Source organism: Mycteria americana, chromosome 8, assembly GCF_035582795.1.
Source record: "Mycteria americana isolate JAX WOST 10 ecotype Jacksonville Zoo and Gardens chromosome 8, USCA_MyAme_1.0, whole genome shotgun sequence".
In the NCBI taxonomy this organism is placed as follows: domain Eukaryota; kingdom Metazoa; phylum Chordata; class Aves; order Ciconiiformes; family Ciconiidae; genus Mycteria; species Mycteria americana.
Genome location: NC_134372.1, coordinates 27,714,506 through 27,727,756, shown reverse-complemented (window position 1 = coordinate 27,727,756; position 13,251 = coordinate 27,714,506). Strand labels below are relative to the sequence as shown.

At 62.2% G+C, this 13,251-nt stretch overlaps 2 protein-coding genes and 2 non-coding genes across 6 annotated transcripts; 2 read left to right on the top strand and 2 right to left on the bottom strand.

Moving 5' to 3' along the window:
* Positions 1-26: 26 nt before the first annotated feature.
* On the bottom strand, positions 27-98 carry TRNAH-GUG (transfer RNA histidin (anticodon GUG)). Its single transcript has one exon. It is a non-coding gene; the product is annotated as a tRNA-His (tRNA).
* Positions 99-728: 630 nt separating this feature from the next.
* Positions 729-801, top strand: TRNAK-UUU (transfer RNA lysine (anticodon UUU)). Its single transcript has one exon. It is a non-coding gene; the product is annotated as a tRNA-Lys (tRNA).
* A 978-nt stretch (positions 802-1,779) lies between these two features.
* On the bottom strand, positions 1,780-7,004 carry LOC142413831 (SNF-related serine/threonine-protein kinase-like). 2 transcript variants are annotated; one of them, XM_075510403.1, is made up of 6 exons: positions 6,964-7,004; positions 5,809-6,431; positions 4,166-4,307; positions 3,779-3,991; positions 3,531-3,668; positions 1,780-3,378 (listed from the first exon to the last, which is right to left on the bottom strand). In XM_075510403.1, exons 2-6 carry the CDS (start codon positions 6,395-6,397, stop codon positions 2,550-2,552), a joined length of 1,911 nt encoding a protein of 636 aa, XP_075366518.1. In that variant the 5' UTR covers positions 6,398-6,431; positions 6,964-7,004; the 3' UTR covers positions 1,780-2,549. The 2 variants fall into 2 exon arrangements, with proteins under 2 accessions (XP_075366518.1, XP_075366517.1); XM_075510402.1 differs by lacking the exon at positions 6,964-7,004 and adding an exon at positions 6,661-6,784.
* Positions 7,005-10,154: 3,150 nt separating this feature from the next.
* AGRP (agouti related neuropeptide) lies at positions 10,155-12,804 on the top strand. Of its 2 annotated transcripts, none has more exons than XM_075509844.1 (4): positions 10,155-10,488; positions 11,339-11,529; positions 11,821-11,915; positions 12,550-12,804. In XM_075509844.1, exons 1-4 carry the CDS (start codon positions 10,397-10,399, stop codon positions 12,739-12,741), a joined length of 570 nt encoding a protein of 189 aa, XP_075365959.1. In that variant the 5' UTR covers positions 10,155-10,396; the 3' UTR covers positions 12,742-12,804. The 2 variants fall into 2 exon arrangements, with proteins under 2 accessions (XP_075365959.1, XP_075365958.1); XM_075509843.1 differs by having other exon boundaries at positions 12,547-12,804.
* Positions 12,805-13,251: the final 447 nt, after the last annotated feature.

Here is a 13,251-nt window from a genome sequence, read left to right as displayed (position 1 = left end):
GAGCACCAGGCTGTTGGCAAAAGCGTTGCTGTGACTCGGATTCGAACCGAGGTTGCTGCGGCCACAACGCAGAGTACTGACCACTATACGATCACAGCCGCCGAGCGCGGGGCCCCGCGCTGCCGCTCCTCTCCTCCCGCCGGATCGCCCCTGCCTCCCGCGGGGAGCGGTGGGGGGGGCAGCGGGGGTTTTACAGCCGCCCCCACAGCACCCTGCTCGCCCTCCCGGCGAGCGCATCCCTGCGGCCCTGGCGCTTTCCCGGGGCGCATCTCCCTGTCAGGATCTCCCCGGTGGGAGGCCGGTCCAGCCCACGCCCAGGAGCCGGGTGCTGAGCCCGGTGTGTGCCGGCAGTGCGGCTGAGTGGGCTGAGGAGCTGGCGCTGGGCGCTGGTCTCCAGAAAAGCAAGTTCAAAGCCCACTGCTGCCAGGCTATTATTTTCCCAGGCTACTGGGATTGGCACCCACAGCCCTGGCCGGGCTCTCCTCCTCCTCTGCCTTGTCACTCTGGCTTTTGGCTGTCCTCGAGAGGATAAACCTGCCATTTATGCCTGCCAGGGCAAGATAGAGGTCCTGGTGGTGCTCCTCCTCGTCTCCTCACTGTGGTGGCTTTGTTGGGGTGGTGTGGGGGTGGAAGAGGTCAAAGCAAGTCCCCATGTTGTCCCACCAGTGATACAGTGAAGTGGGGTCCTCACTGCTTGTCTTGAACATCCCTCAAAACAGCAAATGTGAGCCTGGATAGCTCAGCTGGGAGAGCATCAGACTTTTAATCTGAGGGTCCAGGGTTCAAGCCCCTGTTCAGGCAAAGGCTTTATCCTTTAGGATCCAGGAAGGGGAAACCATGGGCAAAACCAGCCCCTCTTCCTGCTGCCAGGGGCTGTAGGCTCCTCACGGCCCACTCCCCTGCTTCTTTTCCCACCATCACCTCCCCAGGGATCTTTCCAGGGCTGGCTCCATCCCATCTGCTCTCTTCTTCCAGCCACCCAGTACCGCAGAGAGAGGGATCCCATGTCAGGTGATGGGGACAGGCAAGGGTCAAGGGTGTTGTTTGGGGGTACGCACGGAGGGAGATGGGAAGGGCAGGAGAAATAGGATGGATGGAAGAGAGAGACACACAGCAGAGCTGGAGGAAAGGAAGCAAGGGCTGGAGAAGAGAACTGGGTGGGAATTGAGCCCTCAGGGGTGGCCTGCTGACCCCACCCCATCGTTAGAGGCCGGAGAGCTATGGGGGGCACCCCTGAGGCTGAGTGCGGTTGAACCCAGAGCCTCCCTGGAGGCATGTAGTGCCCTCTGCCTGCCCCTTGGCATGCCCCAGGCCCGCCTTGTACCTGTGGGTGTTCCCCATCCTTGTCCTTATTCCCCTCTGTGCCCCCCCAGGAGCCCCCTTTCAGGACCCATCCAGGTGCAGGCTGAAGCCCCACTTTGCCTTGAGGGACAGCGGCAGACATACCACGCTCCCCCAAACCTCACTCCCCCAGAAGGGGCTGCAGCAGTGGCTGCTTCCCCTCCTCCTCTGCAGGGAAAGGGATGCAGTGGCTAGGCACGCCAGCCAGGCAGTGCCAAAACAGCCCTGAGCAGGGAAAGCGGGTGCCCACTGCACCATGTGCCCATTGCACAGCCCCCAAACCAGCCCCCCTGCTGCCCACCTTGGGGCAGAGGGACCCAGCTGAGGCAGATGCTCCTGGGCAGCTATCCCCAGGGCCCCAGCCTTTGCATGGCTGGAGGATGGCGGAGGGTTTTTTGGGTTGTTTTTTTTTTTCAACAAGATGTGTCAACCGCAGTAACCCACGAGCTTATTTTATTGGCCCGATTAACTTTGCTTCCCAGCAGCTCCGATCCCTTCCACGCGCACGCCGCACAGCTTGGGCCGAGCTCCGGCCCACACCTCAGTCGTCATTCATTTCTTGCCAGCAAGAAAACAAAGAGATAATAAATAGGAAGCTTATTTGCGGGGGAGGCCCAGGGAACAGCCCTGGGTCATGTGCAGCTGCGGGCAGGGCTGCGCCTGGCCCCGGCCGGGGTGGGGGGGGATGACGGGGGGGCTGCAGGCAGACAAGCAATTGCCCTGCGGCTGCTGCAGACAGGACAGCCTGGCCCTGGGGCCATGCATGCTGCGGGGCTCGGGGGAGCCACTGTCCTGGGGAGGGGTTGGGGGGATATAGCAATCTCTATTTAATTACATTAAAATAGACTATTTAAAAAATTATTTCTAGTAGTTAAAAAAATGTGTCATGGTCCATCCAGCCCTGGTGGGGCCATGGACCTGCCCCAGCAGCCCTGGGGACACGCTGGCTGGTGCGGGGACAGACCCCAGCCTGCCTCACCCCACCCAGGCAGTCCAGTCCTGGGGGTCTGTCCCAGCCCGGCCCCAGGCACCACAGCAGGCGCTCAGGGTGGGTGCTAGCAGGGTGGCCACCATGGGTGACAAAGCAGGGGCACCGTACTCCCCACCTGCCCCACGGCCACTGCTCCACAGGGCACAGGCAGGCCCCAAGGCAGGCGAATGGGCACCTCCCCGACCCCGCAGAGGGGTCAGACCCTCGCCCCAGGGGCTTAAATGACATGGCAGCAGTTGAACTGCCCCAGCGAGAGGAGGCTCTCCTTGGAGCCCGGCCGGATTTTGAAGGCCAGGGCTTTCTCACAGAGCGGGAACTGCAGGAGCCTGTCCCGCAGGCTGCCCCCCTTGCTTTTGCCCGGGTCCAGCTTGATCACGCTTTCTGCGCCCCCCAGGGCTGGGCTGGCGGGTGACCCAGGCCCTGGGGACTTGTCTGTGGGGCCCAGGAGGGCAGTGGGGGTCATGTCTGGCCCCAGCACCTGGGGAACCCCAGCAGAGCTGCTCCAAGGCGATGGGATGGCTCCCTTTTCCCCGGGGGGCTCTGCTGAGGAGCCCCTGAGATCCACGTCCTCCTTCCTCCTCAGGGGCTTAGCTCCATCCCCCTGCATCACCAGGGGACCCTGGCCCCCACTCACTCTTTTCTCAGCCGGGGCCACCCCCAGGCGCCCACCCCGTCCCCCCGGTTCTGCCCCTGGCCCCCACACCTCCCCGCAGCCAGGCAGGCGGCGGGCATGCAGGAAGGCTTGCATCTGCTCCTGATTCAGCGAACTGCTCTTCCTCTCCATGGCACTGGGCCTCCCCTCCTCTTCCTCCTCCTCCTCCTCTTCCTCCTCGCAAATCTGCTGCAGGGCCGGGGTGCTCTTGGTGATGGCAGTGTCAATGGCGGGGACCTTCAGCAGTGTCCCGGGGGGCTGCCGGCTGCTGATGTCCCCTCCAGTGGGCAAGGGGGGCAGCCGGGAGCCCACGGTGAGGCCGCCTGGCACCTCCGTGAAGGGGAAGAGGCCACCAGCGCTGCCCACAGGGCCAAACATGTCTGATAAGTTGGTCCTGAGAAAGGGGAGGGAGGGAGGTGTCGGTACCCAGCTGGGCATCGCAAGGGCTGTCGCGAGGAAGGGGATGGGAGACCAGCCGGGACCCTGCGCTGGGGACCTGGGGTGGCGTGGGGGGGACATGGGACAGGGGGCAGCAGAGGGGCTCACCTGCTCTGCACCTCCTTGGCCAAGTTGTAGACAAGGCTGATGCGGTGTCCCTGCTTCTCCTGCTTCTCCCGCAGCATCCTCTCCGCCAGCAGGAAATACGTGGCCGTGATGTGGTTGTAGCGGTCAGCCTCCAGCGCCCTGCATGGGACCGAGGGACCCACGTCAGCATGCAGGCGATGCGCTCGGAGGGACCACCCCAGAATCCTTCACAGGGGCTCCCCACCTCGGCATCCCACCCTATCACTCACTCCTGGATGGTGTCCCGATCGGCTATGTTCCCACATGTCATGGCCTGGAGGATGATTTTGTGCTCCTCCTCGGACACGCGCTTGTGGGAGGTGAGGGGCAGTAGGCAGCGACTGGCGGGGGATGGGTCCACCCCCTGCAGCCACGCGTGGCCCTCGATCTGCTCCAAGGAGGCTCGCTGCTTCGGGTCCCGTTGCAGCATCCTGGAGATGAGACTGTGGGGGCAAGGGATGATGCTGCAATCCTGCAGCAGCATGCAAGCCCTGGACACGGCAGCTTTATTCCCCTTTCCCACCCCAGCTCCCAGGCATCCCCCAGGGACAGGGCACCCAGCCCCTGGGGCAGCAAGTCGGGGTCCAGGGGTATCTGGGGTGGGGAGAGGTGCTTACTCAGCACACTGTGCCGAGACGTGCGGCGGAACAGTGTAGCGGCAGTCCATGATCATGGTGAGGGTCTCGCTGTCGTTGGCCTCCTGGAAGGGGGGGTGGCCGCACACCAGCATGTAGAGGATGACACCCAGGCTCCAGATGTCTGCAAGAAGCATCAGCAGTTCAGGTTGCACCCACCATGGCCCAGGGGAGGCCATCCTGACCCCAAGGACCCTGGTGAGGCCACCCCACCAGCCCCCAGTGCCAATCCAACAGAGACCAGTGCTCCCTGGGATGCTCCTTTAATGGCTCCCAGGTCCTGCCCCACAGATGGGGGGACCGCAGCCCCACCAAGGCAGGGAAGGACCTTCCCCATCCCCACACCCAAGCAGGTCTCAAGGGGCTTCACCAAAGCAGTTGAGGTCTTATCCCCTTTCCCAGGTGGGGACACAGAGGCCAGCCCTGAGCTCTGTCCCCCCCCCCAGTTACCCAGCCATGGCACCATTTCATGTCATTACTCAGCTTCCCAGTTCCCAAACAGACCCTGCCATCAGCATCCCAGCACTGGGCTGTGCCGGAGGGGAGACCACGGTGATGGGACAGGGCACGCAGCACCAATCCAGGCTCTCCAGCTGCCTACAGCTGCGTGGGCACCTGCTGGAGCAGGATCGCTGCCCTACCCTGGGGACAGGGACAGAGCCAGCAGCATCTTAACCTGCTCCTCCTGACAAATACATAAACTCCCTGCAAAAGCACTTTTTTAGGATGCTGAGCACGCCCCAGGGCTCTCCATTAATACATTCAGCTTCTTAAGTCAAGTGCCCGCATTTGAAAATTTCTCATCTGCGCCGCTTTTCTCCCTTCATTTCCCTTTGCAGAGCCACCAGCTTATTTTTCTACTGTCTCGACAAGCCATCTCCGTTTTCAACTCCAGAGCCACCTTTTCTCCAAGCCGACACTCGGCTTTTTCCTTTAAGGGCTCATGTTTTGTTTTGCTAAATCCTCCTGCCCCAAATTCCAGTGGAGCTGTCTCAGGTCCCGCTTCCCTCCTATGTCCCTCTGTCCCAGCAGAGCCTCTGGGTGCCCCCAGCCCGGCTCCCCACGCCCTGGGACAGTCTCCCCAGCCCCCCTGCACCCTGGCCAGGGGAGGAAGGGCACTGGGAGCCATGGAGAGGAAGCAGTTTTCATGGCAGGGATGGAGCAAAGGAAACTTTCAGAGGTACTCCACCCAAACATCAGCATCCCAAGCAGGTTTCCTTCCGGTATCACCCCCTGCAAATAACCACTAGCACTGGCTTGCTCGTGGCTGCACCCTCGTGCTGCTCCTCCTGAGCCCTGGTGGATGCCATGCCAGGCTCACGGCCTGCTTGGGCTTCTTCCCCTCCCTGACATGAACCATCACACTGTGGGATCTTGGCGGCTGCGGGGATGGTCTCTGCAGGGAGGACCACCCTGTGCCAGAGCAGGGCTGAGCAGCTGAGCACCCAAGGAATGGGATTCCTCCCTGCAGGGACAGCAGTGCCACCGGGGCATGGGTGCTCCCAGCATAAGGGGCCAAAAGCAAGGTGGTACCTGGCCGGCAGGACCACGCCCCGGGCAAGGGACACAGGGGAGGCACATCCCTAGGGCAAACGCCAGCCATGGCCACACCCCACCACCCTTACCGACAGCCGGGGCATCATACTCATCCCCAAGCAGGATCTCAGGCGCTGAGTAGGCCAGCGAGCCGCAGCTGGTTGTGAGCATCTTGCCAGGTTGGAAGCGGTTGCTGAAGCCAAAGTCAGTGAGCTTGACCACCCCCTGCTCCTGGAAGAAGACCACGTTCTCAGGCTTGAGGTCACGGTGCACCACATGCAGCTTGTGGCAGTAGGAGATGGCATGGACGATCTGGGCGAAGTAGTGCTTGGCCCGCGCCTCGGCCAGCCCGCCCTCGTGCCGCATGATGTGGTCAAACATGTCCCCGCCGTCGCCCAGCTCCAGGATGAGGTAGAGCTTGGTGTGGGTGTCAATGACCTCGTAGAGGCGCACCACATTGGGGTGCTGGACCAGCTTCATGCAGCGCACCTCTTGCAGGAGCTGCCCTGCGGCCTCCCCCGCCAGCTTGCTCTTGTCGATCACCTTGACAGCCACCCGCTGCCCAGTGAAGACGTGACGCGCCAGCTTCACCACTGCAAAGTGGCCCTTGCCCAGCGTGCGCTCCAGGTCATACAGCCCCGCGATCTTCCCCTCGCCGCAGCCCTGTGCCCCAGCCATGGTGGCAGCGTCACGCGGGAACGGGCATCGGGCACTGTTGGAGGGGGAGCTTCTGAGCAATGGGGGACAGGGCACCATCATCCTGGGTACCCCCAGACCCCCACCTCCAGGTCTCCAGCATCCTCATCACTCCCATACTCCCACCTCCAGTCCCCAGCACCCTGGGCACCCCCATACCACCAACCTCCAGGCCTCCAGCACCCTGGGTACCCCAATACCCTCACCTCCACTCCCCAGCACCCTGGTCACCCCCATACCCCTACCTCCAGGTCTCCAGTACATCGGGCACCCCCATGTCACCAACCTCCAGGTCTCTAGCACCCTGCACATCCCCATACCACCAACCTCCAGGTCTCTAGCACCCTGGGTACCCCAATACCCTCACCTCCACTCCCCAGCACCCTGGTCACCCCCATACCCCACCTCCAGTCCCCATCACCCCAGGCCCCCGGGCACCCCGACCCCCCCCCCCACTCCCCGGGACACCCCCGGCCCCGGTCACCCCCGGCCCCCCGGGGTGCGCCCCGGCGGCGCGGGCGGCCGCGTCCCGGCGGAGCCGCACTCACCGGGCGGCGGAGCTGGGGCCGCCGGGGCTGCGGCTGCCCGGGCGCGCACGCCCCGCTGACGTCAGGGCGGCTCCGGGCTCGCGCCTTAAAGGGCCCCGTCCGCCGCCCGCCGGGGCTGAGGCCGGGGCCATGCTCATCACACCTCTCCAAGCGGAGGCCCCGGGCAGCGCTGCCCCCGGCTGACGGCAGCCCCCGAGCGGGGCCCTCAGGCCGGCTCATTAGTGCCCGTTTGGGGCGGCAGGGTCTGGGCTGGCATTAGCGGTAACGAGGGCCAGTAACGAGCTAAATGAGCCGCCCGCCTGCCTGCCGGCTTGCTTCCAGGAAGAGACGAAGAGTCCCCGGCTCAGGCTTGGCATCCCCCTTGTCTCCCGAGGGTCCCACCATGTGACGGGCTCCCGCCCTGTGCATCCCCCCGGGCCCCAGCAGCTCTGGCTGCTGCCCTCCTGCCTGCTCACGGGCATCTCTGCCGTGCCACCGACCCGCTTCATCACCCGCTCCCAGCCTCGCTCAAGGCCAGGAGCACCGAGGCAGGGCTGGGGGCGCAGGCCCAGCCCCCTGTTCCCCCCGCTGTGAGCCCTCTTTTCCTGGAAGCAGCCCAGCGAGCAGCCGGCCACCTCATTTAGCTCGTTACTGGCCGTAGGGATGCGCACAAAGCAGACGTTTCTCCTGCAGATTAAAAAGCTCTCAGCGCGGCTGCCCTCGTTACCGCTAATGCCTTCCCAGAAGTCCTCCGCCGGCAGTCCCGCAGGCTGCAAACAGGCCCTAATGAGCTAGGCTGAGGGCCTCGCACAGGGGCTGGCGTCAGCCAGGGGCTGGGGGCAGCACGGTCTGGGGAACTGATCCCTCCAGGGCTGGGGATGGAGGAGCCGGGAGGAACAAGCTGCCCAGCAGCTCCTGCCACAGGAATGGGGCTGGATGGTGCACTCAGCACCCGCCCGGGCTTTGGGACTGGGAATGGGAAGAAGGGGGCTGCCAAACCTGCTTCTAACCCAGGATGCATGCCTGCTTCATCCAGGCATGCAGGGTGCAAGTGGCAGCTGGGTGCTGTGCACAGTCATCCCAGCTGGGTGCTGAGTCTTTTCCAGCAGCCCCCTGCCGCCAGAGGAGAAGGGGCACAGTAGATGAGCCCTTCGCTGGTCCCATGCCCTGTCCCCTCTGAGCCAGCCCAGCCCTCGGGTGCAGCAGGAATCAGGTTGTGCTGGGCCAGGGTGCACGGGGGGCAAAGGAAGGCTTGCAAAGAGCCCCAGGGCTGGCACTGCCACCAGGAGCGGTGGCTCATCCTCTGCTGGGGACGTGCTGGGAGGCCTGGGGGGTCCTCCCTAGTCGTGCAGGGTCTGGGAGCAGCCTGGCAAGGGCAGAGCCCAGGTCATCAGCCTCCCTTGCTGGGTATGTCACAGCCCACCAAGCCCCTTTCACGTCTTATCCCCCCATTTCCTTGCAGGGCTGAAGCCACCCAAGGACACAGGCGTTTCCAAAAGGAGCCTGGCCAAGCTGCTAACCTGGGAGTGCGCAGTCTGTATGGTGGTGGAGGGAGATGCTGCTGGGGAAGCAAAGGAGTTGGCAGCACCTGGGACTCTGGGTGCCTGGGCAATTAGCCACCCTGTGTGTGCAGCTGGGGATTCAAATGGAAAGGTGATTCCTTTCTGGCTTCTGGCACTGGGGTTTCTAGCAAACAGCTCTCAGATCTGCTGTCAGGACAGGAGGGGACTGTGGAGGCTCCATGAGTGGCATCTCCCACCACCTCTTTTGGCTGACCCTCCATACCTGGTTCCTCTCCACTAATGAAAGGCCTGTGTGTGTCGGGGTCAGGTCCTTCTCCTGACAGGGTGCTGGGTGCTGCACTTGAGCTGCAGGTCCTCATCCTTTTGCACAATTGCCTGTTGTACACATGCCAATGCTGCTTTGAAGCCCTCAGTTGAAAAAGCAAGAACAAGCACGTGGTGTGCTGGGATGCTGCATCCATAACGCACGTCCCCTGCAGCCCTGGCTGGTGAGAGACTGCAGAGATGCCACCTCCATCAGTGCATGGCCCCGTGCCTGAGGCTGCACCGGGCTGGTTGCAGCTCCCTCTGGGTTTTGGAGTGGCCCTCAAAGGTCTCTGCACCGAGAAGCTCAAGGAGCAACATCTGATGGCTGTGAAAGCCAGTGCTGGGGCTGGGGAGAACCAAGCAGCCAGTTCCTTCGTTCCCACAGTTGGAGTCAAGGCTGGGATGCTCAAGGGAGCTCCTCTGAGAGCGCCTGGCTCTGGGGAGCTGCAGGTTTTCCAAAGGATACGTGAATGAGAGATGCAGTTAGCACAGGTGGGAGCCCGAAGAATCTGCAGACAGAGAGTGGTCAGGAGTTGGAGGACTTCTGGAGGCTCTGGACTATGGCTGGGTGTCTGCCAGCAGCTATGGGTGGGTAATATTCCCTTTGAAAATTGGTAGAGAGTTCAGTGTGTCTTTGGCCCTGGCATTTCTCTAGCTGGGAACTAGGAGATGTCCTCAGGCTACAGCCTCAGCGCTGCTCAGGCACAGCTGGAAAGGGAAGCGGCCTGGAAGGGCGGTGGGGATTGCTCCCAAGAAACTTGGGAGTTTGGGGCTGGTGGGGATCTGTTCCTCCCAGCAACTGTGTGGGGCACAGAGGAGTCCTCCCTCCCGCACATTGCCCCGCCAGCTGCCTCTTTGTCCAGACAAAGCCCAGTTTCCAGAGAAGCCCACCTACCTGGTAGTTAGCAGAGTCATGTGGCTGCAGCACTTAATTAATAAAAAGCCGATATAAATTCCAGTAAGCATGTGGGGAGGAGGACATCGAGGCAGAGAGCAGTAGCGGTGCTCCCAGCGAGCTCTGTGGAGCAGCGAGCGGCAAGCCCCCTCTTTTGCTTGGAGAGGTCAGTGCTTACAATGGGAAGGGTCTGGGGGTGTTCGGGGCATGATACCCATGGCTGTGGGGCTCCCCACGGCGCCGAGGGGTCTCTCCAGGCAAAGAGCTGGGTGGTTTTGCAGGGATGGGGAGGTGAGGAGTGGCTGGCACAGCTCTGGGCTGCCAGAGCCAGGGCTGAAGCCCCAAGGCTGCCAAAGTGGCAGGTGCTGAGTTCTGCGGGACTTGGCTGCTGGCAGCGACTTGGGTCCCCCTCCCAGCCCCTCTTCTTTCACTCCCTAAGAGCTGCCCTGCCTTTTACAGCTTTCAGGCCCCCAAAGCCCACAGCCTGATCCTGCAGCATCTGCTCTCCCCCTGCTGAGGTTGCCCAGTCCTTCCCCCAGCTGTGCCTGGTGTGGTCCTCCTCCCCGCTGAGCCCCTTCCAGCCCAGCCTTGCCCTCTTCTCAGCATTATAGCTTCACCTTCACCTTCCTCCCTTCTGCTGGATCCCCCCACGAGCAGGGAGGGTGAAGCAAACCCTGCACTGCGGGCAGGTGAAAACCCTGGCCTGGGCCAACCAGGGGTACATCTCCTGATGATGGTGTCTGTGTCCCAGACAGTGGGCGCTTTGCATCCAAATGCTTCCCGCACAGAAGCCGCGCAGCCGAGTATCAGTGGGTTTTTCAGGTAACTGGGTGGCACAGAGGGGCTGGAGCCCCCTGTGAGGGTCTTGGCCGTGACATCCAGCCCATCACTGCATAGAAACACAGCCCAAGGGCCGGCGGCTGAAGAGCAGGGGAGAAAGTGGGACTGGGAGAGGGAGGCATTTACAGAGGAGCTGGGCAAGAAGCAGGGAGGTGCTGGGCCATGAGTCGTGCTGCCCTCGTACTGCCATGCTGGGCCATGAGTCGTGCTGCCCGTGGGTACACGGCTGCCTCTGTGGTGGTACTTGGGGACCTCGTGAGATCCCAGTGCTGGCTGTTGTTGGCAAGGTCCTGGTCAAACGCCCAAGCCCAGATGCAGACCAGGAGGTAAATATTAGCGGTTGGTCTTTAAAACTAGTGGCATTTCTGCACTCTGTGAGCACAAATGCCTGGCAGGAGCTGCATTGGATGTTTTGGCCCCATCCCGTGCACATGCAGGCAGTGAATGCACGGCACCACAATGGTCTGGTGGCTGCTGAAGGCTGTGCGTGGAGCAGGGAGATCCTGAACCACTGCGAAAAAGATCAAGTCTCAGTCCATCCTCTGCTGCTTACCCCCCTCTACAGTGAGATTATGAATGTGCCCACATGTGGGGTGCCCCACGGCACATGCATTAGCTCTGGAGGGTCCACAGGAAGCTCCCAGGCATGTGGTAGCCTGAGAAAGGCTCTCAAGTCCAAGAGAGCAAACAGCCTGGCGCGGTGGCTGTGCTGGCAGAGGCTGCCCCTCATCGACACGGTGCTGCTTGGGGGGTGATGGTGGCGGAGTGGAGGCAGGGGCCAGGCCAGGCTGCCAGTGAGCGGGCTGACGCTGGCCAGGACCCCTCTGCGCAGGTTGTCCCCCAGGACCATGCTGAACGTGCTGCTGCTGTGCTGTGGGCTGCTGCAGGGGATCCAGGCCATGCTCACCGCTGACCTCAGCCATGGCCACCTGCAGAAGGTCAGTGGCGGGCTGGAGGGGGCGGACAGAGCCCGCTACTCCAGCCTGCTGCGGAAAGTCAAGGAGGTGTCTGCGGAGCCAGCGGGTAAGTCCTGTGGCCCCCCCACCCTCCCGCTGCCCCCCACCAGCCTCTCGTTGGCATGCCCAGAGCCCCAAAAATAGAAGCGGGGACCCCACACCTGGGGTCAGGTCCAGGGGATCCCCTTAAAGCAGCGCAGCTTCTCCCGTCACTGTGAGAGCAGCCTCCTCCATCCTGCTGCCCTGGCAGCCCACAGGCAGTGGGGGGCTTTTTTGGGGGACACACATGACCATGGGGAGCAGAATCAGAACAGACCCCCCCAGCAGCCTCCTTGTCCAGCCTCTCTGTATCTCACAGGACCTCTCCCCAGGCTGGGGTTTGAGCAGATGGCCCTGGAGGTCCAAGAAGCCAACGATGACCTCATGCAGAGAGGTGGCATGCTGGAACCGCAGGTAATGCTCCCTGAGCTTTCTTACAGACACCCCAAAGAGCAGGGCAGCCTTGGGCTGCAGCAGCCTTATCTGTGCGCCTGGGGCCAGGGTGGTTTGGAGCCCAACATGGTGCTGCCTGGGAAGGGAGCATCTGTTCATCGCCTGCTGGGGAGCAGCCAGGGCTGGGACGAGCTGAGGCTGCACAGAGCTGCAAGGCACTCTGGCATTCAAAGGAGGGTGGTCCAAGCCCGCACTCCTGCAATGCGTTTAATTAACCTCAAGCGCAGCCCAGGAAACTTCTGCAGAGCAGGAGCTCACTGGGCAGTGCCGCGTCTTGCCTAGCTTGGACCCCAGTGCCTCTGTTCAGGCAGAAGGCATGGCACCCTTCACTAAAGTCGAGGCTGCGCTTCAAAATAAATGTGTGCATAAAGTCCTTGAGACAAGGTGGACGAGGCAGTGACACCCGCAGAGCCCACGGGGCTCAGTGGTGATTTCCAACAGACTGAACCCAGAGTTGAGCATGACAGAGCTCTCCGTTGCTGGCAGTGGCAGGTTTCAGCAGCCACCCTTGGCTCTCTCCCATGCAGTTCTTTATTGCTGGCGCAGTGGTCCAGCACCAACTCTTTCCCTCCTCTTCCTCCTCTCTCTCCAGCAGGCATCGTCCACAGAACTGCAAGCTGCGGGCCGCGAAGAGCGCTCCCCCCGGCGCTGCGTCCGCCTCCTGGAGTCCTGCCTCGGGCATCAGGTCCCCTGCTGCGACCCCTGTGCCACCTGCTACTGCCGCTTCTTCAACGCTTTTTGCTACTGCAGAAAAATCAGCACCAGTTTCCCCTGTGGCAAGAACTAGCGCCCGTGCCACGGGGCTGCCCGCTCCTTGCCCATGCGTGCCACCTCCTCCTCTACAGCTGTAATAAACCAGCCATTAGCAAAACCCATCACTGAGTGGGAACGGTTCAATGTGTCTGCTTGGGATCTCAGGGGAGATGGGTAGCGGCAAGGTGCTAGTACCTGCACCCAGGTGGGCACCATGTCCACACAGCCAAAAGTCCAGGGCACCTCGACCTAAAACAGAATGAGATTTTTTTTTTTTCCAGAGCAGCTCCTGCAGGGCCCTTCCTGGCTAGATGAGTGGTCTCTCAGCAGGAGCGGTGCCCCAGGAGGTGACATTTTGGCTGCACTGGGAGCTTTACTCGTGTTCTTCTCCTGCCAGTATCACTCATGGTGGCCCAGGGTGCTTTACACGTAGGTCCCCTGCAAGCTGTCAAACCCAAGGAACAAGTGACCAAGAGGGTACCGGCAGCATGGACACAGGCAGCACAAAGCATCACCTCCTCCACCACTAACCCATATACCACAA